Source organism: Salmo trutta, unplaced genomic scaffold (genome assembly GCF_901001165.1).
Source record: "Salmo trutta unplaced genomic scaffold, fSalTru1.1, whole genome shotgun sequence".
In the NCBI taxonomy this organism is placed as follows: domain Eukaryota; kingdom Metazoa; phylum Chordata; class Actinopteri; order Salmoniformes; family Salmonidae; genus Salmo; species Salmo trutta.
In genome coordinates, this window is record NW_021822762.1 from 132,794 (window position 1) to 158,153 (window position 25,360).

Here is a 25,360-nt window from a genome sequence, read left to right on the forward strand (position 1 = left end):
ATTCTCTGGAACCCTCTTCTCAATAGCAACAAATCTGAGCTTCTGCCACATGTGCAGAATTATCTACATGACACACCTACTCTGCTCTACAGAGAATTACAGGCTACTCTGATGAATGGTGTTGTTTAATAAAGTCAGATCAAATAATACATGGTCAAAGGTTACCACGTCTCTCCGTTGTATTCAAAAGTAACAGTCAGTATCTGGTGTGGCCACCAGCTGCATTAAGTACTGCAGTGCATCTCCTCCTCATGGACTGCACCAGATTTGCCAGTTCTTGCTGTGAGATGTTACCCCACCAAGGCACCGGCAAGTTCCCAGACATTTCTGGGGGGAATGGCCCTAGACCTCACCCTCTGATCCAACAGGTCCCAGACGTGCTCAATGGGATTGAGATCCGGGCTCTTCGCTGGCCATGGCAGAACACTGACATTCCTGTCTTGCAGGAAATCACGCACAGAACGAGCAGTATGGCTGGTGGCATTGTCATGTTGGAGGGTCATGTCAGGATGAGCCTGCAGGAAGGTTACCACATGAGGAAGGAGGATGTCTTCCCTGTAACGCACAGCATTGAGATTGCCTGCAATGACAACAGGCTCAGTCCGATGATGCTGTGATACCGCCCCAGACCATGACGGACCCTCCACCTCCAAATTGATCCCGCTCCAGAGTACATTCCTTGGTGTAACGCTCATTCCTTCGACGATAAACGCAAATCCGACCATCACCCCTGGTGAGACAAAACCGTGACTCATCAGTGAAGGGTGCTGTCTTAGGCGTCTCACAGTACGGACATTGCAATTTATTGCCCTGGCCACGCAGTCCTCATGCGTCCTTGCAGCATGCCCAAGGCACGTTCATGCACATGAGCAGGGACCCTGGGCGTCTTTCTTTTGGTGTTTTTCAGAGTCAGTAGAAAGGCTTCTTTAGTGTCCTAAGTTTTCATAACTGTGACCTTAATTGCCTACCATCTGTAAGCTGTTAGTGTCTTAACGACCATTCTACAGGTGCATGTTCATTCATTGTTTGTGGTTCATTGAACAAGCATGGGAAACAGTGAAGTTATTTGGATTTTTACATTTCTTTTTTTGTTGAGTTTACATACCTGAGAGAAGCCTACCAATTTTACCCGACAGAATTGTGTCACTTGCTCTTGCTTTCCATGCCTTGTTATTTTCTAATTTTCACTATGAATGTTTTCTGATAAAACAGGGTTTTGAGACTTTGTCCCCTCATAAATGTTATGTGGGAAAATTCATTCAGAGCAATAGAGTGTCCGTTTACAGGTTTACACATACACAGGTACTTGCTTATGAAATCTAGAAATCAGATTACAATATGATCATTTATATTATTAAGCTGCAAGACCATGTTATCTTGCTGAGCTAAAGCCTAGTCTTAAGGTTTCAAACCAAACTGTAGTGTAGATACTGTATAGCCTATTATATAAGGTGTGCTGAAGACTCCTCTTCTACTGAATTCTCTCTACAACACCTGCAGCCTGTAAGGAGTCAAACAGTTTCCAAACAGGTTGTACAATCTTTATTGCAATTGAATTAGATTTTCAAGATACAGATAATAATGTATGTCAACACTTTATTAACATGGAATAGGTATCGTTCCATTTTAAAATGTGTCCGGTGTCCAGGTTTGTATCTGTTGCAATATGTATATAAAAGAGATGAACTGTGTGTAATAAAAAATACAGCTATCATTGTCCACGCAGCAGGAACATGAGGAAGACAGCAGTGTTCTAGAAGCGTCCACGCAGCAGGAACATGAGGAAGACAGCAGTGTTCTAGAAGCGTCCACGCAGTAGGAACATGAGGAAGACAGCAGTGTTCTAGAAGCGTCCACGCAGCAGGAACATGAGGAAGACAGCAGTGTTCTAGAAGCGTCCACGCAGTAGGAACATGAGGAAGACAGCAGTGTTCTAGAAGCGTCCACGCAGCAGGAACATGAGGAAGACAGCAGTGTTCTAGAAGCGTCCACGCAGTAGGAACATGAGGAAGACAGCAGTGTTCTAGAAGCGTCCACGCAGCAGGAACATGAGGAAGACAGCAGTGTTCTAGAAGCGTCCACGCAGCAGGAACATGAGGAAGACAGCAGTGTTCTAGAAGCGTCCACGCAGTAGGAACATGAGGAAGACAGCAGTGTTCTAGAAGCGTCCACGCAGCAGGAACATGAGGAAGACAGCAGTGTTCTAGAAGCGTCCACGCAGTAGGAACATGAGGAAGACAGCAGTGTTCTAGAAGCGTCCACGCAGTAGGAACATGAGGAAGACAGCAGTGTTCTAGAAGCGTCCACGCAGCAGGAACATGAGGAAGACAGCAGTGTTCTAGAAGCGTCCACGCAGCAGGAACATGAGGAAGACAGCAGTGTTCTAGAAGCGTCCACGCAGCAGGAACATGAGGAAGACAGCAGTGTTCTAGAAGCGTCCACGCAGCAGGAACATGAGGAAGACAGCAGTGTTCTAGAAGCGTCCACGCAGTAGGAACATGAGGAAGACAGCAGTGTTCTAGAAGCGTCCACGCAGCAGGAACATGAGGAAGACAGCAGTGTTCTAGAAGCGTCCACGCAGTAGGAACATGAGGAAGACAGCAGTGTTCTAGAAGCGTCCACGCAGTAGGAACATGAGGAAGACAGCAGTGTTCTAGAAGCGTCCACGCAGCAGGAACATGAGGAAGACAGCAGTGTTCTAGAAGCGTCCACGCAGCAGGAACATGAGGAAGACAGCAGTGTTCTAGAAGCGTCCACGCAGTAGGAACATGAGGAAGACAGCAGTGTTCTAGAAGCGTCCACGCAGCAGGAACATGAGGAAGACAGCAGTGTTCTAGAAGCGTCCACGCAGCAGGAACATGAGGAAGACAGCAGTGTTCTAGAAGCGTCCACGCAGCAGGAACATGAGGAAGACAGCAGTGTTCTAGAAGCGTCCACGCAGTAGGAACATGAGGAAGACAGCAGTGTTCTAGAAGCGTCCACGCAGCAGGAACATGAGGAAGACAGCAGTGTTCTAGAAGCGTCCACGCAGCAGGAACATGAGGAAGACAGCAGTGTTCTAGAAGCGTCCACGCAGCAGGAACATGAGGAAGACAGCAGTGTTCTAGAAGCGTCCACGCAGCAGGAACATGAGGAAGACAGCAGTGTTCTAGAAGCGTCCACGCAGCAGGAACATGAGGAAGACAGCAGTGTTCTAGAAGCGTCCACGCAGCAGGAACATGAGGAAGACAGCAGTGTTCTAGAAGGGTCCACGCAGCAGGAACATGAGGAAGACAGCAGTGTTCTAGAAGCGTCCACGCAGCAGGAACATGAGGAAGACAGTAGGGTTCTAGAAGCGTCCACGCAGCAGGAACATGAGGAAGACAGCAGTGTTCTAGAAGCGTCCACGCAGCAGGAACATGAGGAAGACAGCAGTGTTCTAGAAGCGTCCACGCAGCAGGAACATGAGGAAGACAGCAGCCAGGAGAATACAGAGAGTACAGACTGTAGGAACCACGATCTCTGTTACCATCTCCATGTGGCTGGTCAACGGATCTGGAATAATCATTGAACACAATAAATAAATTAAATGTTTTATAAAACCCTAACAGTAACCCGGCCTACACCCTAAACAGCAAACAGAGGCTCCATTTTTAAAAATAATAACACATAGATGACTACACCACTTTGCACTACTAGCAGAAATGTACTCAGCAGCAAATGGCGAATAGTCTGATAAGTGCTAAATCAACCACAACTCAAATTCAATACTTTAAATGATTTGAAAAGTATTTGGTGAATGTATTTCCTAGCCAGGTCTGCTACACACCAGTCAGTCAATCAAAAGAAGAAGTAATGGAGTCCTAAGTAGGCCTACCTAAACTTCATCATGCACTGGCCAAACCTTTGGCATCCCTGCCTGTTCCTTATTGTCCTGCTGGGACTTTCTTCTAGCTGGAGGGGCAAACAAAGAAAAGTCCTGTTAGAGAATGTCTTCCCATGTAGTTTTGTTGTTTAACTATTAGTAGTTCAACTGTTTGTTGAAAAGTGCCAATTAGAGTCAGAATGTTCCTTTGTTTGCCCTGGCAGCCAGATTCAGCCCAATGTCCCTGCATGCTGAAGTTGTTGGAGCTGAGTGACATACATTATGTAAAATATTTTCAAATAGTTCAAGTTTTAAAGTATGTGCATGATTTAGGTTGTAGTTTGCATTTTTGGGACTATTCTATTAAGTCCAGTGTACTGGGGCTTACTAAATCAAGTAAATCGCAGCTCAAGTATTGGAAAGTCTTTGCCATGATGTCTTTGAGCCAGGGGTCTGGTGGTGTTGGGGTCTGGTGGTGTTGGGGTCTGGTGGTGTTAGGGTCTGTCTGTGTTGGGGTCTGGTAGTGTTGGGGTCTGGGGGTGTTGGGGTCTGTCTGTGTTGGGGTCTGGTGGTGTTGGGGTCTGTCTGTGTTGGGGTCTGGTGGTGTTGGGGTCTGGTAGTGTTGGGGTCTGGGGGTGTTGGGGTCTGTCTGTGTTGGGGTCTGGGGGTGTTGGGGTCTGTCTGTGTTGGGGTCTGGGGGTGTTGGGGTCAGGTGGTGTTGGGGTCTGTCTGTGTTGGGGTCTGTCTGTATTGGGGTCTGGGGGTGTTGGGGTCTGGTGGTGTTGGGGTCTGGGGTGTTGGGGTCTGTCTATGTTGGGGTCTGGTGGAGTTGGGGTTTGTCTGTGTTGGGGTCTGGTGGTGTTGGTGTCTGTCTGTGTTGGGGTCTGGTGGTGTTGGGGTCTGTCTGTGTTGGGGTCTGGTGGTGTTGGGGGTTGGGGTCTGTCTGTGTTGGGGTCTGGTGGTGTTGGGGTCTGGTGGTGTTGGGGTCCGTCTGTGTTGGGGTCTGGTGGTGTTGGGGTCTAGTGGTGTTGGGGTCTAGTGGTGTTGGGGTCTGTCTGTGTTGGGGTCTGTCTGTGTTGAGGTCTGGTGGTGTTGGGGTCTGGTGGTGTTGGGGTCTAGTAGTGTTGGGGTCTGTCTGTGTTGGGGTCTGTCTGTGTTGGGGTCTGGTGGTGTTGGGGTCTGGTGGTGTTGGGGTCTAGTGGTGTTGGGGTCTAGTGGTGTTGGGGTCTGGCGGTGTTGGGGTCTGGTGGTGTTGGGGTCTAGTGGTGTTGGGGTCTGGTGGTGTTGGGGTCTAGTGGTGTTGGGGTCTGGTGGTGTTGGGGTCTAATGGTGTTGGTCTGTCTGTGTTGGGGTCTGGGGGTGTTGGGGTCTAGTGGTGTTGGGGTCTAGTGGTGTTGGGGTCTGGTGGTGTTGGGGTCTGGTGGTGTTGGGGTCTGGTGGTGTTGGGGTCTGTCTGTATTGGGGTCTGGTGGTGTTGGGGTCTGGGGGTGTTGGGGTCTGGTGGTGTTGGGGTCTGTCTGTGTTGGGGTCTGTCTGTGTTGGGGTCTGGGGGTGTTGGGGTCTGTCTGTATTGGGGTCTGGTGGTGTTGGGGTCTGGGGCTGTTGGGGTCTGGGGGTGTTGGGTTCTGCCTGTGTTGGGGTCTGTCTGTGTTGGGGTCTGGGGGTGTTGGGGTCTGTCTGTGTTGGGGTCTGTCTGTGTTGGGGTCTGTCTGTGTTGGGGTCTGTCTGTATTGGGGTCTGGTAGTGTTGGGGTCTGTCTGTATTGGGGTCTGGTGGTGTTGGGGTCTGGTGGTGTTGGGGTCTGGGGGTGTTGGTGTCTGGTGGTGTTGGGGTCTGTCTGTGTTGGGGTCTGTCTGTGTTGGGGTCTAGTGGTGTTGGGGTCTGTCTGTGTTGGGGTCTGTCTGTGTTGGGGTCTGTCTGTGTTGGGGTGTAGTATACTGTAGTGTAGTCTTCTGTACTGACCTGCAGCTGGTCTGGGGTGTTGGGGTCTGTCTGTGTTGGGGTCTGGTGGAGTTGGGGTTTGTCTGTGTTGGGGTCTGGTGGTGTTGGTGTCTGTCTGTGTTGGGGTCTGTCTGTGTTGGGGTCTGTCTGTATTGGGGTCTGGTGGTGTTGGGGTCTGGTGGTGTTGGGGTCTGTCTGTATTGGGGTCTGGTGGTGTTGGGGTCTGGGGGTGTTGGGGTCTGGTGGTGTTGGGGTCTGTCTGTGTTGGGGTCTGTCTGTGTTGGGGTCTAGTGGTGTTGGGGTCTGTCTGTGTTGGGGTCTGTCTGTGTTGGGGTCTGTCTGTGTTGGGGTGTAGTGTAGTGTAGTGTAGTGTAGTCTTCTGTACTGACCTGCAGCTAGCAGCTGGTCTGGGGTGTTGGGGTCTGTATGTGTTGGGGTCTGGTGGAGTTGGGGTTTGTCTGTGTTGGGGTCTGGTGGTGTTGGTGTCTGTCTGTGTTGGGGTCTGGGGGTGTTGGGGTCTGTCTGTGTTGGGGTCTAGTGGTGTTGGGGTCTGGTGGTGTTGGGGTCTGTCTGTGTTGGGGTCTGTCTGTGTTGGGGTCTGGTGGTGTTGGGGTCTGGTGGTGTTGGGGTCTGTCTGTGTTGGGGTCTGGTGGTGTTGGGGTCTAGTGGTGTTGGGGTCTAGTGGTGTTGGGGTCTGTCTGTGTTGGGGTCTGTCTGTGTTGAGGTCTGGTGGTGTTGGGGTCTGGTGGTGTTGGGGTCTAGTAGTGTTGGGGTCTGTCTGTGTTGGGGTCTGTCTGTGTTGGGGTCTAGTGGTGTTGGGGTCTGGTGGTGTTGGGGTCTAGTGGTGTTGGGGTCTAGTGGTGTTGGGGTCTGGTGGTGTTGGGGTCTGGTGGTGTTGGGGTCTAGTGGTGTTGGGGTCTGGTGGTGTTGGGGTCTAGTGGTGTTGGGGTCTAGTGGTGTTGGTCTGTCTGTGTTGGGGTCTGGGGTTGTTGGGGTCTAGTGGTGTTGGGGTCTAGTGGTGTTGGGGTCTGGTGGTGTTGGGGTCTGGTGGTGTTGGGGTCTAGTGGTGTTGGGGTCTGGTGGTGTTGGGGTCTGGTGGTGTTGGGGTCTGTCTGTGTTGGGGTCTGGTGGTGTTGGGGTCTGTCTGTGTTGGGGTCTGGTGGTGTTGGCGTCTGGTGGCATTGGGGTCTGTCTGTGTTGGGGTCTGGTGGCGTTGGGGTCTGTCTGTGTTGGGGTCTGGTGGTGTTGGGGTCTGTCTGTATTGGGGTCTGATGGTGTTGGGGTCTGGGGGTGTTGGGGTCTGGTGGTGTTGGGGTTTGTCTGTGTTGGGGTCTGTCTGTGTTGGGGTCTGGGGGTGTTGGGGTCTGTCTGTGTTGGGGTCTAGTGGTGTTGGGGTCTGTCTGTGTTGGGGTCTGTCTGTGTTGGGGTGTAGTGTAGTCTTCTGTACTGACCTGCAGCTAGCAGCTGGTTACTGGAGGAGCACGTCTCTGTTGCTTTCCTTTTCCAGCTCTCCACCTGTAGAGAGACCATCAACATACATGTATTAATTAACCAACTAACCAATCAACCAACCAATCAATATGTATTAATACAACCCATTAAAAAAAGTCTGTCACAAAACAGCACAGTGGAAAACTTTGAAGAAACTTAAACTGTTCTGAACCAAATAGAATAGGCCTATATCAGGTGTGTACAAAGTGTCTGTGACTGACTGACTGACTGTACCTCTCTCTGGTTGGGGAATCCATTGGAGCTGATGATGCGTTTGTAGTACTGAACAGAGGCTTTTGGGTAACGTGGTTTATTCTTGTTGAGGAAGTCCACGTAGAACAGGCCAAACCTCTCAGAGAAGCCTTCGTCCCACTCAAACTTGTCCAGCAGCGACCAGGCTGTGTAACCCTTCACGTTCACTCCGTCCTTAAGGGCTGTCATGTGGAGAAAAGACCAACAGAGGGTGCTATAGGAGTTCATTTGCCCAGTATCAATAGAGTAGACAGTGAAACTTCAAACACACTCAAAACACATGTTTTGTCCTAAAATTATACCAGTTCACTAAAACAATTACTTGTTATAAAGAAAAACGAATGTTTTACTAAACCTCTATAATATTAGATTATTTTCTCTACTAAACCTTTCTTCAAGGTAATATTAAGAGGATGTAATTTCCTCTGATAGGTTCCTCACCCTTGAGCATCTCATTGATGTAATCCTTGAAGTATTGCATCCTCCAATCATCACACAGGTCTGTGCACCTCTGCACCTTCTCTGACACCCCATTCTCTGTCACGTAGATCATGGGGTTCCCATACTGAGTCTAGTGGAGAGACAGGGAGACAGGGTGGGGAGGAGACAGGGAGACAGGGTGGGGAGGAGACAGGGACACAGGGTGGGAAGGAGACAGGGAGACAGGGTGGGGAGGAGACAGGGACACAGGGTGGGGAGGAGACAGGGAGACAGGGTGGGGAGGAGACAGGGAGACAGGGTGGGGAGGAGACAGGGAGACAGGGTGGGGAGGAGACGGGGACACAGGGTGGGGAGGAGACAGGGAGACAGGGTGGGGAGGAGACAGGGAGACAGGGTGGTGAGGAGACAGGGAGACAGGGTGGGGAGGAGACAGGGACACAGGGTAGGGAGGAGACAGGGAAACAGGGTCAGGAGGAGACAGGGACACAGGGTGGTGAGGAGACAGGGAGACAGGGTGGGGAGGAGACAGGGAGACAGGGTCAGGAGGAGACAGGGTCGGGAGGAGACAGGGAGTCAGGGTGGGGAGGAGACAGGGTGGGGAGGAGACAGGGTCGGGAGGAGACAGGGAGACAGGGTGGGGAGGAGACAGGGAGACAGGGTGGGGAGGAGACAGGGTCAGGAGGAGACAGGGTCGGGAGGAGACAGGGAGACAGGGTGGGGAGGAGACAGGGAGACAGGGTTGGGAGGAGACAGGGAGACAGGGTGGGGAGGAAACAGGGTCGGGAGGAGACAGGGAGTCAGGGTCGGGAGGAGACAGGGAGACAGGGTGGGGAGGAGACAGGGAGACAGGGTGGGAGGAGACAGGGAGACAGGGTCGGGAGGAGACAGGGTCGGAGGAGACAGGGAGATGGTGGTGAGGAGATGGGGTGGTGAGACAAGGAGACGGGGTGGGAGACAGGGTAGGGAGACAAGGAGACGGGGTGTTGAGACAGGGAGACAGGGTGGTGAGACAGGGAGACGGGGTGTTGAGACAGGGAGACGAGACAGGGAGACGGGGTGTTGACACAGGAAGCCAGGGTGGTGAGACAGGGAGACGGGGTGGTGAGACAGGGAGACGGGGTGGTGAGACAGGGAGACAGGGTGTGAGACAGGGAAGACAGGGTGGTGAGACAGGGAGACAGGGTGGTGAGACAGGGTGGTGAGACAGGGAGACGGGGTGGTGAGACAGGGACACGGGGTGGTGAGACAGGGAGACAGGGTGGTGAGACAGGGAGACAGGGTGGTGCGACAGGGAAGACAGGGTAGAGACAGGGAAACAGGGTGGTGAGACAGGGAGACGGGGTAGGGAGAAAGGGAGACGGGGTGGTGAGACAGGGAGACGGGGTGGTGAGACAGGAAGACGGGGTGTTGAGACAGGGAGACGGGGTGATGAGACAGGGAGATGGGGTGGTGAGACAGGGAAGACAGGGTGTTGAGACAGGGTGGGGAGGAGACAGGGAGACAGTGGGGAGAAGACAGGTAGACAGGGTCGGGAGGAGACAGGGAGACAGGGTGGGGAGGAGACAGGGAGACAGGGTCGGGAGGAGACAAGGAGACAGGGTGGGGAGGAGACAGGGAGACAGGGTGGGGAGGAGACAGGGTCGGGAGGAGACAGGAAGACAGGGTCGGGAGGAGACAGGGAGACAGGGCGGGGAGGAGACAGGGAGACAGGGTGGGAAGAAGACAGGGAGACAGGGTCGGGAGGAGACAGGGAGACAGGGTCGGGAGGAGACAGGGAGACAGGGTGGGGAGGAGACAGGGAGACAGGGTGGGGAGAAGACAGGGAGACAGGGTCGGGAGGAGACAGGGAGACAGGGTGGGGAGGAGACAGGGAGACAGGGTGGGGAGAAGACAGGGAGACAGGGTGGGGAGGAGACAGGGAGACAGGGTCGGGAGGAGACAGGGAGACAGGGTCGGGAGGAGACAGGGTGGGGAGGAGACAGGGAGACAGGGTGGGAGGAGACAGGGAGACAGGGTCGGGAGGAGACAGGGAGACAGGGTCGGGAGGAGACAGGGAGATGGTGGTGAGGAGATGGGGTGGTGAGACAAGGAGACGGGGTGGGAGACAGGGTAGGGAGACAAGGAGACGGGGTGTTGAGACAGGGAGACAGGTTGGTGAGACAGGGAGACGGGGTGTTGAGACAGGGAGACGAGACAGGGTGACGGGGTGTTGACACAGGAAGCCAGGGTGGTGAGACAGGGAGACGGGGTGGTGAGACAGGGAGACGGGGAGATGAGACAGGGAGACAGGGTTTGAGACAGGGAAGACAGGGTGGTGAGACAGGGAGACAGGGTGGTGAGACAGGGAGACAGGGTGGTGAGAAAGGGAGACGGGGTGGTGAGACAGGGACACGGGGTAGTGAGACAGGGAGACAGGGTGGTGAGACAGGGAAGACAGGGTAGAGACAGGGAGACGGGGTGGTGAGACAGGGAGACGGGGTGGTGAGACAGGGAGACGGGGTGTTGAGACAGGGAGATGGGGTGGTGAGACAGGGAGATGGGGTGGTGAGACAGGGAAGACAGGGTGTTGAGACAGGGAGACAGGGTGGTGAGACAGGGAGACGGGGTGGTGAGACAGGGAGACGGGGTGTTGAGACAGGGAGACGGGGTATGTGAGACAGGGAGACGGGGTGTGAGACAGGGAAGACAGGGTGGTGAGACAGGGAGACGGGGTGTTGAGACAGGGAGATGGGGTGGTGAGACAGGGAGACGGGGTGGTGAGACAGGGAGACAGGGTGGTGAGACAGGGAAGACAGGGTGGTGAGACAGGGAGACAGGGTGGTGAGACAGGGAGACGGGGTGGTGAGACAGGGAGACGGGGTAGAGAGACAGGGAGACGGGGTGGGGAGACAGGGAGACGGGGTGGTGAGACAGGGAGACGGGGTGGTGAGACAGGGAGACGGGGTAGAGAGACAGGGAGACGGGGTGGGGAGACAGGGAGACGGGGTGGTGAGACAGGGAGACGGGGTGGTGAGACAGGGAGACGGGGTGGGGAGACAGGGAGACGGGGTGGTGAGACAGGGAGACGGGGTGGGGAGACAGGGAGACGGGGTGGAGAGACAGGGAGACGGGGTGGAGAGACAGGGAGACGGGGTAGAGAGACAGGGAGACAGGGAGACGGGGTTATGAGACAGGAAGACGGGGTGGTGAGACAGGGAGACGGGGTGGTGAGACAGGGAGACAGGGAAGACAGGGTGGTGAGACAGGGAGACAGGGTGATGAGACAGGGAGACGGGGTGGGGAGACAGGGAGACGGGGTGGTTAGACAGGGAGACGGGGTGGGGAGACAGGGAGACGTGGTGGTGAGACAGGGAGACGGGGTGGGGAGACAGGGAGACGGGGTGGTGAGACAGGGAGACGGGGTGGAGAGACAAGGAGACAGGGAGACGGGGTGGTGAGACAGGAAGATGGGGTAGGGAGTTCGTGTCAAACAAGGAAGAAGGTGTGAATGTTTCCGCAGATCGGGGTCAAATGCATAAAGTAAAATAAAGTGCAAACTCCACACTGAATCAAGCACACCTCCAAACGCACCTGGAAGTAGTGGAAAGTTGTTATCATACTGTATTTGACTAAATACATCATGTATTTAACCCAAGTCTGGCTGGTAGGACCTGCCCACACTAACAGTCTTATACCTTGATGTAGTTAAGCAGGCGTCTGAATCCCCAGGGGACAGAGTAGAGCCACTCAGAGCCGGGGTCGGGCCAGCGAGGGTCCACCAGCTCCACCAGGTCACGGTCGGTGAAGTAGCTGTTCCCGCGGCCAGACGGGTAGTTCTTCTGGGTGATATAGCGCGTGGTGAAGTGGCCAATACCCAGGAAGTCACAGGTGCCCTTGATGTAACTCTTCTCCTGGGAAGAGAAGACAGGGAGACGGGAGGTTCCTAGACCCTGCTGGGCACTCTTCCTACCTGGAGACCAGAGAGAGAGAGACCAGATTACACTATGACCTTTGACCTCTAACCCTTAACCCTGACATTGGGAGGAGAAGACAGGGAGGCAAGAGCTACCCAGACCCTGCTGGGCACTCATCTTGTCTGTGTGGAAAGAGACATCAGGTGTGACAGTGACACGAATACGTTTCTATGTCCTGTTACATATAGGCGGAGATTTTGGACACTGGCCAGCCAGGCAAGTACACGCAGAAAAAAATTGAGAACCTAAAATGGTTCTTTGGCTGTCCCCATATGAGAACTCTTTGAAGAACCATTTTGGGTTCCATGTAAAACCCTTTCCACAGAGGGTTCTACATGGAACACAAAAGAGTTCTACTTGGAACCAAAAAGGGTTGTCCTATGGGGACAGTTGAAGAACCCTTTTGGAGAGTAAACCACCATTGTTTTTCTATCCCGGGTCTATAATCTGTACCATTCAATATTTCAAAAGACGGTGGGCTAATTGGGTCAATTTTCTACTAGCCTGGTCTGAACAATACTAGCCTCAGCCGAGCTGGCAAGCTTCATTTAAACCCTGTGGGTTGTTCGTGGAAATGGATCACCTAGCTGTGACAATACAGGACTTACCTATGTAGTCTTTCATGACTTGAGGGTAGTCCCCGTTGAAGATGGGTGTAGCGAACCAGCCCATGTAGAACTGGACATATCTCTCTGCTGCCTCGATGTCTCTCTGGTTGATGATGTCCACTGGCTCCCCCCAGTCTGCCAACAACGAGATCCCAACCAAGCCTTTCTGTTTGCTTCTCCATTGAGTGTCATAGGTGTGCCAAACCTTAGCATGTGCCTGTTCAAATGATATATTATTCTGTATCAGGGGACAGACAGTACACTAGGCCTATATATTGGAATTAGATTACTGACAATATTAAATATAATTATATTATTAACAATTAGTGATTACCTTGATAATGTGGTGGGCAGCTTTGTAGGCCCCAGTGCCCCTCAGCTTCAGTCCAGGTGCATGTTCTCCAGTTTCATAGCCCTCCACAGCACTAGACTACAAACACAGTCTCATAGTCCTCCACATCATTAGACTACAGTCTCATAGCCCTCCACAGCACTAGACTACAAACACAGTCTCATAGTCCTCCCCAGCACTAGACTACAGTCTCATAGGCCTCCCCAGCACTAGACTACAGTCTCATAGTCCTCACTATCACTAGACTACAGTCTCATAGTCCTCCCCAGCACTAGACTACAGTCTCATAGTCCTCCCCAGCACTAGACTACAGTCTCATAGTCCTCCCCAGCACTAGACTACAGTCTCATAGTCCTCCCCAGCCCTAGACCACAGTCTCATAGTCCTCCCCAGCACTAGACTACAGTCTCATAGTCCTCCCCAGCACTAGACTACAGTATCATAGTCCTCCACATCATTAGACTACAGTCTCATAGTCTTCCACAGCACTAGACTATAAACACAGTCTCATAGTCCTCCCCAGCACTAGACTACAAACACAGTCTCATAGTCCTCCCCAACACTAAACTACAGTCTCATAGTCCTCCCCAGCACTAGACTACAGTCTCATAGTCCTCCCCAGCACTAGACTACAGTCTCATAGTCCTCCCCAGCACTAGACTACAGTCTCATAGTCCTCCCCAGCACTAGACTATAAACAAAGTCTCATAGCCCTCCCCAGCACTAGACTACAGTCTCATAGTCCTCCACATCATTAGACTACAGTCTCATAGGCCTCCCCAGCACTAGACTACAGTCTCATAGTCCCCCCCAGCCCTAGACCACAGTCTCATAGTCCTCCCCAGCACTAGACCACAGTCTCATAGTCCTCCCTAGCACTAGACCACAGTCTCATAGTCCTCCCCAGCCCTAGACTACAGTCTCATAGTCCTCACTATCACTAGACTACAGTCTCATAGTCCTCCCCAGCACTAGACTACAGTCTCATAGTCCTCCCCAGCACTAGACTACAGTCTCATAGTCCTCTCCAGCACTAGACTACAGTCTCATAGTCCTCCCCAGCCCTAGACCACAGTCTCATAGTCCTCCCCAGCACTAGACTACAGTCTCATAGTCCTCCCCAGCACTAGACTACAGTATCATAGTCCTCCACATCATTAGACTACAGTCTCATAGTCTTCCACAGCACTAGACTATAAACACAGTCTCATAGTCCTCCCCAGCACTAGACTACAAACACAGTCTCATAGTCCTCCCCAACACTAAACTACAGTCTCATAGTCCTCCCCAGCACTAGACTACAGTCTCATAGTCCTCCCCAGCACTAGACTACAGTCTCATAGTCCTCCCCAGCACTAGACTACAGTCTCATAGTCCTCCCCAGCACTAGACTATAAACAAAGTCTCATAGCCCTCCCCAGCACTAGACTACAGTCTCATAGTCCTCCACATCATTAGACTACAGTCTCATAGGCCTCCCCAGCACTAGACTACAGTCTCATAGTCCTCCCCAGCACTAGACTATAAACAGTCTCATAGTCCCCCCCAGCCCTAGACCACAGTCTCATAGTCCTCCCCAGCACTAGACCACAGTCTCATAGTCCTCCCTAGCACTAGACCACAGTCTCATAGTCCTCCCCAGCCCTAGACCACAGTCTCATAGTCCTCCCCAGCACTAGACTACAGTCTCATAGTCCTCCCCAGTCCTAGACTACAGTCTCATAGTCCTCCCCAGCACTAGACTACAGTCTTATAGTCCTCCCCATCACTAGACTACAGTCTCATAGTCCTCCCCAGCCCTAGACCACAGTCTCATAGTCCTCCCCAGCACTAGACCACAGTCTCATAGTCCTCCCCAGCACTAGACTACAAACACAGTCTCATAGTCCTCCCCAGCACTAAACTATAGTCTTATAGTACTCCCCAGCACTAGACTACAGTCTCATAGTCCTCCCCAGCACTAGACTACAGTCTCATAGTCCTCCCCATCACTACAAACACAGTCTCATAGTCCTCCACAGCACTAGACTACAAACACAGTCTCATAGTCCTCCACAGCCCTAGACTACAAACACAGTCTCATAGTCCTCCCCAGCCCTAGACTACAAACACAGTCTCATAGTCCTCCCCAGCCCTAGACTACAGTCTCATAGTCCTCACTATCACTAGACTACAGTCTCATAGTCCTCCCCAGCACTAGACTACAGTCTCATAGTCCTCACTAGCACTAGACTATAAACACAGTCTCATAGTCCTCCACAATAATAGACTACAAACACAGATATAGCACACTGCATTACTGTACACTAAGACTTATCAAATATGATGTTAATGGAAGTCCTGAGTCAAAATACATTGTGTCAAATACTTTGAATAACTTAAGCCTATTTGAAAGTATTTGACACATGTATTTGGGTCTGGTTCATGGTGAAGCTAACCTACAGTAGTCTTCTGGAGGATTATGGTTCATATACTGGGTGTCTCCCAAATGGCACCCTATCCCCTATATAGTGTGCTACTTTTGATCAGAGTCCTATGAGCCCTGGCTCCCTATTCCCTTTATAGTGCACTACTTTTGACCAGAGTTCTATGGGCCCAGGTAAACATTAGTGCACTATATGGGGAATAGGGTGTCATTTGGAACACAGCCTGTGTGTCCATCGGATAATGTGTTATGGATAATGTGTTGTAATGTGTTAATGTATTATGGATAATGTATTATGGATAATGGGTTATGATCATGTATTATGGATAATGTATTATGGATAATGGGTTATGATGATGTATTATGTATGATGTATTATGGATAATGTGTTATGAATAATGTGATAGTTATAATGTATTGTGGCTAATGTGTTATGTATAATGTATTATGTATAATGTGTTATGGATCATGTATTATGGATAATGGGTTATGATAATGTGTTGTGATAATGTATTATGGATAATGGGGTATGGTAATGTGTAATGTATTATGGATAATGTGTTATGTATAATGGGTTATGATAATGTATTATGGATCATGTATTATGGATCATGTATTTTGGATAATGTATTATGGATAATGTATTGTCTTACCCATGGGTTGTTGAAGGTGATCCAGTATTTGACTCTGTCACCAAACCGCTCAAAGCATAAGTTGGCAAAGTCGTTGAAATAGTTCACCATGCTGACGTTCTGCCATCCACCGTACTTCTCCTGTAAGACCTGGGTGGTAACAGGGAAGGAAGGTTACTATAGGTCACACAAGACCTGGGTGGTAACAGGGAAGAGAGGTTACTATAGGTCACACAAGACCTGGGTGGTAACAGGGAAGGAAGATTACTATAGGTCACACCAGACCTGGGTGTTAACAGTGAAGGAAGGTTACTATAGGTCACACAAGACCTGGGTGGTAACAGGGAAGGAAGGTTACTATAGGTCACACAAGACCTGGGTGGTAACAGGGAAGGAAGGTTACTATAGGTCACACAAGACCTGGGTGGTAACAGGGAAGAGAGGTTACTATAGGTCACACCAGACCTGGGTGGTAACAGGGAAGAGAGGTTACTATAGGTCACACAAGACCTGGGTGGTAACAGGGAAGAGAGGTTACTATAGGTCACACAAGACCTGGGTGGTAACAGGGAAGAGAGGTTACTATAGGTCACACCAGACCTGGGTGGTAACAGGGAAGAGAGGTTACTATAGGTCACACAAGACCTGGGTGGTAACAGGGAAGAGAGGTTACTATAGGTCACACAAGACCTGGGTGATAACAGGGAAGGAAGGTTACTATAGGTCACACAAGACCTGGGTGGTAACAGGGAAGGAAGGTTACTATAGGTCACACAAGACCTGGGTGGTAACAGGGAAGAGAGGTTACTATAGGTCACACAAGACCTGGGTGATAACAGGGAAGGAAGGTTACTATAGGTCACACAAGACCTGGGTGGTAACAGGGAAGGAAGGTTACTATAGGTCACACAAGACCTGGGTGGTAACAGGGAAGGAAGGTTACTATAGGTCACACCAGACCTGGGTGGTAACAGGGAAGAGAGGTTACTATAGGTCACACAAGACCTGGGTGGTAACAGGGAAGAGAGGTTTGTATAGGTCACACCAGACCTGGGTGGTAACAGGGAAGAGAGGTTACTATAGGTCACACCAGACCTGGGTGGTAACAGGGAAGAGAGGTTACTATAGGTCACACAAGACCTGGGTGGTAACAGGGAAGGAAGGTTACTATAGGTCACACCATGTGATGGATAGGGAATGTGTTGTAGTAGACTAGTCATCTGGGATCATCATAACAGGAAACATCCCTCCACTGTCTTCTTTCTATAAAGCCACCGATACAAATGCAGTACAGTTCAGGTCTACATTCATTTGGGATTGATATGGAGTTAGATTACTGACAACATTATTTCAACCTAGATTCTGTAAATATATGGATAAATAAAAGGTGTCATGTTTTGCATTGAACAGTGTAGCGGTAGCTTTGTATGTGCTAGTTCGGCAAGCTAATAGCGATTCACTACTGGTTCGCATACAGTCAGTTAGTACTCAGTCAGTCAATCAATCAGTCAGTCAGTCAGTACCAAGTCAGTAGTACCCAGTTAGTCAGTACCCAGTCAGTCAGTCAGTCAGTGCCCAGTTAGTCAATACCCAGTCAGTCAGTCAGTCAGTGCCCAGTTAGTCAGTACCCAGTCAGTCAGTACCCAGTTAGTCAGTCAGTACCCAGTTAGTCAGTACCCAGTCAGTCAGTCAGTGCCCAGTTAGTCAGTACCCAGTTAGTCAGTCAGTCAGTGCCCAGTTAGTCAGTGCCCAGTCAGTCAGTCAGTGCCCAGTTAGTCAGTACCCAGTCAGTCAGTACCCAGTTAGTCAGTCAGTACCCAGTTAGTCAGTACCCAGTCAGTCAGTCAGTGCCCAGTTAGTCAGTACCCAGTTAGTTAGTCAGTCAGTACCCAGTCAGTCAGTACCAAGTTAGTCAGTACCCAGTCAGTCAGTCAGTACCCAGTTAGTTAGTCAGTCAGTACCCAGTCAGTCAGTACCCAGTTAGTCAGTCAGTACCCAGTTAGTCAATACCCAGTCAGTCAGTCAGTACCCAGTTAGTTAGTCAGTCAGTACCCAGTCAGTCAGTACCCAGTTAGTCAGTACCCAGTCAGTCAGTCAGTGCCCAGTTAGTCAGTACCCAGTTAGTTAGTTAGTCAGTCAGTACCCAATCAGTCAGTACCCAGTCAGTCAGTCAGTACCCAGTTAGTCAGTACCCAGTCAGTCAGTCAGTCAGTGCCCAGTTAGTCAATACCCAGTCAGTCAGTCAGTCAGTGCCCAGTTAGTCAGTACCCAGTCAGTCAGTACCCAGTTAGTCAGTCAGTACCCAGTTAGTCAGTACCCAGTCAGTCAGTCAGTGCCCAGTTAGTCAGTACCCAGTTAGTCAGTCAGTCAGTGCCCAGTTAGTCAGTGCCCAGTCAGTCAGTCAGTGCCCAGTTAGTCAGTACCCAGTCAGTCAGTACCCAGTTAGTCAGTACCCAGTCAGTCAGTCAGTGCCCAGTTAGTCAGTACCCAGTCAGTCAGTACCCAGTTAGTCAGTCAGTACCCAGTTAGTCAGTACCCAGTCAGTCAGTCAGTGCCCAGTTAGTCAGTACCCAGTTAGTTAGTCAGTCAGTACCCAGTCAGTCAGTACCCAGTTAGTCAGTACCCAGTCAGTCAGTCAGTACCCAGTTAGTTAGTCAGTCAGTACCCAGTCAGTCAGTACCCAGTTAGTCAGTCAGTACCCAGTTAGTCAATACCCAGTCAGTCAGTCAGTACCCAGTTAGTTAGTCAGTCAGTACCCAGTCAGTCAGTACCCAGTTAGTCAGTACCCAGTCAGTCAGTCAGTGCCCAGTTAGTCAGTACCCAGTTAGTTAGTTAGTCAGTCAGTACACAGTCAGTCAGTACCCAGTCAGTAAGTCAGTACCCAGTCAGTCAGTCAGTCAGTCAGTACCCAGTTAGTTAGTCAGTCAGTACCCAGTCAGTCAGTACCCAGTTAGTCAGTCAGTACCCAGTTAGTCAATACCCAGTCAGTCAGTCAGTACCCAGTTAGTTAGTCAGTCAGTACCCAGTCAGTCAGTACCCAGTTAGTCAGTACCCAGTCAGTCAGTCAGTGCCCAGTTAGTCAGTACCCAGTTAGTTAGTTAGTCAGTCAGTACACAGTCAGTCAGTACCCAGTCAGTAAGTCAGTACCCAGTCAGTCAGTCAGTCAGTCAGTACCCAGTTAGTTAGTCAGTCAGTACCCAGTCAGTCAGTGCCCAGTTAGTCAGTCAGTACCCAGTCAGTCAGTACCCAGTTAGTCAGTCAGTACCCAGTTAGTCAGTCAGTACCTAGTTAGTCAGTACCCAGTCAGTTAGTCAGTACCCAGTCAGTCAGTCAGTGCCCAGTTAGTCAGTACCCAGTTAGTCAGTCAGTACCCAGTCAGTCAGTTCCCAGTTAGTCAGTCAGTACCCAGTTAGTCAGTACCCAATCAGTCAGTACCCAGTTAGTCAGTCAGTACCCAGTCAGTCAGTCAGTACCCAGTCAGTCAGTCAGTACCCAGTTAGTCAGTCAGTACCCAGTCAGTCAGTACCCAGTCAGTCAGTACCCAGTTAGTCAGTACCCAGTCAGTCAGTCCGTGCCCAGTTAGTCAGTACCCAGTCAGTCTGTCAGTACCCAGTTAGTCTGTACCCAGTTAGTCAGTCAGTACCCAGTTAGTCAGTACCCAGTCAGTTAGTTAGTACCCAGTCAATCAGTACCCAGTTAGTCAGTACCCAGTCAGTCAGTACCCAGTCAGTCAGTACCCAGTTAGTCTGTACCCAGTCAGTCAATCAGTACCCAGTTAGTCTGTACCCAGTCAGTCAATCAGTACCCAGTTAGTCAGTACCCAGTCAGTCAGTACCCAGTTAGTCTGTACCCAGTCAGTCAATCAGTACCCAGTTAGTCAGTATCCAGTCAGTCAGTCAGTCAGTACCCAGTCAGTCAGTACCCAGTTAGTCTGTACCCAGTCAGTCAGTCAGTCAGTCAGTCAGTCAGTCAGTACCCAGTCAGTCAATCAGTACCCAGTCAGTCAGTCAGTACCCAGTCAGTCAGTACCCAGTCAGTTAGTCAGTACCCAGTCAGTCAGTACCCACCTGTGGCAGATCCCAGTGGTACAGGGTGACTATTGGTGTGATGTTATTGTCCAGGAGCATGTTGATCAGGTCATCATAGTATTTAATTCCCTTCTCATTGATGTGATCAGCTGGAGAAGAAACATTACCATTAGCTATAACATTCACAAAAACGTATAGGGCCTGTTTCCCGGACACAGATTATTAAGCTTTGTCCTGGACTTAAAGGTATGTTCAGTGGAGAATCTGGTCTATGAAGTATGTTCAGTGGAGAATCTGGTCTATGAAGTATGTTCAGTGGAGAATCTGGTCTATGAAGTATGTTCAGTGGAGGATCTGGTCTATGAAGTATGTTCAGTGGAGAATCTGGTCTATGAAGTATGTTCAGTGGAGAATCTGGTCTATGAAGTATGTTCAGTGGAGAATCTGGTCTATGAAGTATGTTCAGTGGAGGATCTGGTCTATGAAGTATGTTCAGTGGAGAATCTGGTCTATGAAGTATGTTCAGTGGAGAATCTGGTCTATGAAGTATGTTCAGTGGAGAATCTGGTCTATGAAGTATGTTCAGTGGAGGATCTGGTCTATGAAGTATGTTCAGTGGAGAATCTGGTCTATGAAGTATGGAGCATTTACCTTTGATTCCGTTGGGAAATATCCTTGGCCAGGAGATGGAGAAACGATAGTGGTTAAACTTCATGTCCTTCATCAAGGTGATGTCATCCTAGAAGATATTGACGATGTCATGTCAAGGGTGTCAATAGAGACGGAGCCATATGGTTCAAATCTCAAATGGCTCCCTATTCACTTTGCAGTGCACTACTTCTGACTACATGGGGATACTGTGTCTACTGTCTATTCAGTCTATTCACCTTGAATTTGTAGTATCCTTCGCAGGAGTGGTCTGCGGTGTCGTTGAGGAAGATCTTTCCCTTCTTGTGGGCGAACACGTCCCAGATGCTCATCCCCTTGCCATCCTTGTCCCAGGCTCCTTCTGTCTGGTATGCAGAGCCCCCAGCCCCCCAGGAAAACCCTTCAGAGAGATATAAAGGTTAGCAAGAACTCTTCATTCCTGGGTCTCCCGGATGGCGCAGTGGTCTAAGGTACTGCATCGCAGTGCTAGCTGTGCCACCAGAGATTCTGGGTTCGAGTCCAGGCTCTGTCGCAGCTGGCCTCGACCGGGAGGCCCATGGGGCGGCGCACAATTGGCCCAGCGTCGTCCGGGTTAGGGAGGGTTTGGCCGCCAGGGATATCCTTGTCTCATCGTGCACTAGTGGCTCCTGTGGCGGGACGGGTGCAATGCACGCTGACCAGGTCGCCAGGTGTACGGTGTTTCCTCCGACACATTGGTGCGGATGGCTTCCGGGTTGGATGGGCATTGTGTCAAGAAGCAGTGTGGCTTGGTTGGGTTGTGTTTCGGAGGACGCATGGCTCTCGACCTTCGCCTCTCCCGAGTCCGTACAGGAGTTGCAGCGATGAGACAAGACTGTAAGTACCAATTGGATACCACGAAATTGGAGAGAAAAAATGGGTAAAAAAAAAAGAACTCTTCATCCCTGGGAGAAAATACGTTACAATTTCTCTCTCTCTTTCGTTTCAATTTTCTGTAATAGCTATAAAATCTTGATTTCTGTGATAAAATGTAGGCCTCTCTCTCATCCTCTCTTGTGCTCTTTCTCATCTATTATATTTTTATAACTGTATTTTGCTGTTAGTATTAGACCTTTTTAACATGATTCAGTCACTTCTACATTTCTCCCTGTACGGTAGCCTACCAGTTGGGAAAGTGCCATAGTAGAATGATCCGCGTTCATTCTTGGTCCAGTCGAAGTCTTCGCTGGCTGACACACACAGCACCAGCACAAGCACATAGTGCAGGTTCAGCATCCGCTGTAGTGACATGGTGTTGATCTCTCACAGGTGACACCTGCACATAGAAGGAAGAATCATACAGCATTTTATAAACGCTTAAGAGTTACCATGGACACTCGTAGTCAGTGTCATAACACTGTACTTTCATAGAAAGTGTTATGCCTTATTCATTAACTTTAATGCCAATGAGGTTAAACTGATCTCAGATCATACATAAACACTCATCTAATGTATAAAAAAATGTTTTACTTCTGTGTAATTAACACCTTTTACTTTAATGCCAATGAGTAAAAACTGATCTCAGATCATACATAAACACTCATCTCAGGGATAAAATTACTTCTGTGTAATTAACACATTTAACTTTAATGCCACTAAGGTAAAACTGATCTCAGATCATACATAAACACTCATCTCAGGGATAAAATTACTTCTGTGGAAATAACACCATTGTCTTAATATGATGCAGAGCTCAAACTGCAGATAGTTTATCTCAAGACAATTCTACCGCTCTGAGTTGATACAAACAATATGCTAATATATTTTCATATAATACTGATAAATAAAACCCTTTCAGCTCTATTATCAAATGAAGACTCAACAGAGACTTACACAGAGGTGATAGATATCCAACGTATGTGGATAAAAGCATCCTAATTAACTCACACTGGAAAACATCTTTAAAGAATGGATTGAACTCAGAAATAAGCAATAGTCCATTGAAAACGATGACACCATATCATTCTCAGGCCCAAATTAAGATTAAAGGAATGATCTAGTCTCATTTCAACCAGGCATAAGATACACTGATGCAAAACGCAATTAAAGACAGGAGGTACGTCAGCTTGTCTAACACAGTCAGTATCAGCGACATGTCAAACTGATCCCGTCCGGCAGAGGTACCTAGGTCTAGTAACTGATCATCATAATCCTTCAGTGTCTAATTTAGAAAAGTGAGTGAAAATGTTTAAGAATATAGAACAAAAAAATCTAGCAAGCTATCTCTCTCCCTGTCACTTTCCTTCTGTCCCTGCTGTCTTTCCTCACCAGTCCTCTAACTCTTCCCAGAACCACATATAGCTACATGCCTACCTGTTTAAAGGTCCTGCATTAGTCCCCACTGGAAACAGCTCCAAAATGCAAGAAAGGTCCCCAAGTTTCTGGACCTAATTCATTCTCACAAATCCTCAGGGGTAGAGGTTACAGCACCCGATGTCACAAAAGCGCGCCGCGAAACGTCCAGTAAGTTTTACCTCTATTCAGGGGCCCCATTGGGCAAGCAGACAGGACCCAAATACCGCCCCCCCATTCAAAGTCAATGAAGTGTGAGCGTAATTTGCTGGGGCAAACAGATCTTTTGGAAATTGGCTTTTTTTTTACACTGTAAGCAAAGTGAATGTCAGACAGTGTGACCTATACACATGCAGCTCAGCCTCAGAGAGTTTTACTATAGGCTCCTACCAATGGGACTATGTCTACAATTAGATTCATTGAAATCTCCAGATTTTATTTCTACACTCTTAGAAAAAAAGGTGCTATCTAGAACCTAAAAGGGTTCTAGGAGAACCCTTTAAAGAACCCTTTTTGGTTCCAGGTAGAACCCTTTTGAGTTCCATGTAAAACCCTTTAAACATGGAACCTAAAAGAGTTCTACCTGGAACCAAAAAGAGTTCTACTATCGGGTTCTATCTGGGTTCTATCTGGAACCAAAAAGGGTTCTTCTAGGGGGACAGCTGAAGAACCCTTTAAGAACCATTTTGTCTAAGAGTGTATATAGGAATGTTATATGTAAATTATGTTAGATTTACAGTTGAAGTCAGAAGTTTACATACACTTAGGTTGGAGTCATTAAAACTCATTTTTCAACCACTCCACAAATTTCTTGTTAACAAACTATAGTTTTGGCAAGTTTTGACATCTACATTGTGCATGACAAGTAATTATTCCAACAATTGTTTACAGACAGATTATTTCACTTAAATATCACTGTATCACAATTCCAGTGGGTCAGAAGTTTACATACACTAAATTGACTGTGCCTTTAAACAGCTTGGAAAATTCCAGAAAATGACGTCATGGCTTTAGAAGCTTCTGATAGGCTAATTGACATCATTTGAGTCAATTGGAGGTGTACCTGTGGATGTATTTCAAGGCCTACCTTCAAACTCAGTGCCTCTTTGCTTGACAGCATGGGAAAACCAAAATAAATCAGCCAAGACCTCAGAAATAAAATTGTAGACCTCCACAAGTCTTTGCTGCAGGAGGGACTGGTACACTTCACAAAATAGATGGCATCATGAGGTAGGAAAATTATGTGGATATATTGAAGCAACATCTCAAGACATCAGTCAGGAAGTTAAAGCTTGGTCGCAAATGGGTCTTCCAAATGGACAATGACCCCAAGCATACTTCCAAAGTTGTGGTAAAATGGCTTAAGGACAACAAAGTCAAGGTATTGGAGTTTCCATCACAAAGCCTTGACCTCAAGCCAATAGAAAATCTGTGGGCAGAACTGAAAAAGTGTGTGAGCAAGGAGGCCTACAAACCTGACTCAGTTACACCAGCTCTGTCAGGAGGAATGGGACAAAATTCACCCAACTTATTGTGGGAAGCTTGTGCAAGGCTTTCCAAAACGTTTGACCCAAGTTAAACAATTTAAAGGCAATGCTACCAAATACTAATTGAGTGTATGTAAACTTCTGATCCACTGTGAATGTGATGAAAGAAATAAAAGCTGAAATATATCATTCTCTCTACTATTATTCTGACATTTCACATTCTTAAAATAAAGTGGTGATCCTAACTGACCTAAGACAGTGTCACGAATCCCACCGTGGCTCCCCTGCCTGCTCGAGCGGTGCTCGGCGGTCGTCGTCGCCGGCCTACTAGCCACCGCTGATCCCTTTTTCCTTTTCTGTTTGTTTAGTCTTATTTGGTTGCACCTGTTCCCTATTGTGGTCTTGATTTGTATTTTATTTAAGCCTGCTTAGCCCGCCCAGGTTTGTGCGGGATTATGTTTACTGTTGTGTTTATTTTTGGATGTGCTGGCTTACGAATTGTTATTCTCTCTCCAGACTGTTTTGCCCGTTGTATTAGTGTTGGTAATTTGTTTTACGCGCCCGTTGGTTTTGGCGTTGACCGTTTTGTGCCAGGAAGAATAAAGGTTGTTTATCTTCACCACTGCTCTCTGCGCTTGACTCTACCACCACTCCTAGTAACTCGTGACAGAATCCCGCACCACCTTATGGAGTCAGCAGGAGCAGCCGCGCCCCCTCTCCCATCGATGGAGGAACGGGTCCTCCATCATACCAGCATTCTCCACCGGATTGGTTCGGCCATGGACCAAATGATGGAGAGGATGGACCGATGGGAGAGGAGTGGCCTCCCTACCTCATCCCCAGCTCCTCTTCCCCCTCCACCAACTACCCCTCCTCCGGCGTCCGGATCCGGGGCCCTACGCCTGGCTCTCCCCAGGGAGTACGATGGAGCGGCGGCTGGGTGCCAGG

General features: G+C 49.4%; 1 protein-coding gene across 3 annotated transcripts; it reads right to left on the reverse strand.

Moving 5' to 3' along the window:
* Positions 1-3,246: 3,246 nt before the first annotated feature.
* On the reverse strand, positions 3,247-23,059 carry LOC115184211 (lactase-like protein). Of its 3 annotated transcripts, XM_029745232.1 has the most exons (14): positions 22,947-23,059; positions 21,758-21,909; positions 20,855-21,015; positions 20,619-20,706; positions 20,007-20,116; positions 15,961-16,089; positions 12,865-12,960; positions 12,531-12,747; positions 11,644-11,918; positions 7,970-8,099; positions 7,511-7,710; positions 7,237-7,300; positions 3,857-3,933; positions 3,471-3,534 (listed from the first exon to the last, which is right to left on the reverse strand). In XM_029745232.1, the coding sequence occupies exons 2-13, from the start codon at positions 21,882-21,884 to the stop codon at positions 3,857-3,859; spliced, it is 1,674 nt and encodes a 557-aa protein (XP_029601092.1). In that variant the 5' UTR covers positions 21,885-21,909; positions 22,947-23,059; the 3' UTR covers positions 3,471-3,534. The 3 variants fall into 3 exon arrangements, with proteins under 3 accessions (XP_029601090.1, XP_029601091.1, XP_029601092.1); XM_029745230.1 differs by lacking the exon at positions 3,857-3,933 and having other exon boundaries at positions 3,247-3,534; XM_029745231.1 differs by lacking the exons at positions 3,857-3,933; positions 22,947-23,059 and adding an exon at positions 22,467-22,886 and having other exon boundaries at positions 3,247-3,534.
* Between the last annotated feature and the right edge of the window lie 2,301 nt (positions 23,060-25,360).

Excerpts from the sequence above, each read along its gene's own strand:
- LOC115184211 (XM_029745230.1), bottom strand. The coding sequence starts at position 21,884 with ATGTCACTACAGCGGATGCTGAACCTGCACTATGTGCTTGTGCTGGTG. Across the intron at positions 12,748-12,864 it reads CTGCCCACCACATTATCAAG|GCACATGCTAAGGTTTGGCA; the intron begins GTAATCACTAAT and ends TCATTTGAACAG. Across the intron at positions 7,711-7,969 it reads CATCAATGAGATGCTCAAGG|CCCTTAAGGACGGAGTGAAC; the intron begins GTGAGGAACCTA and ends TCCACATGACAG.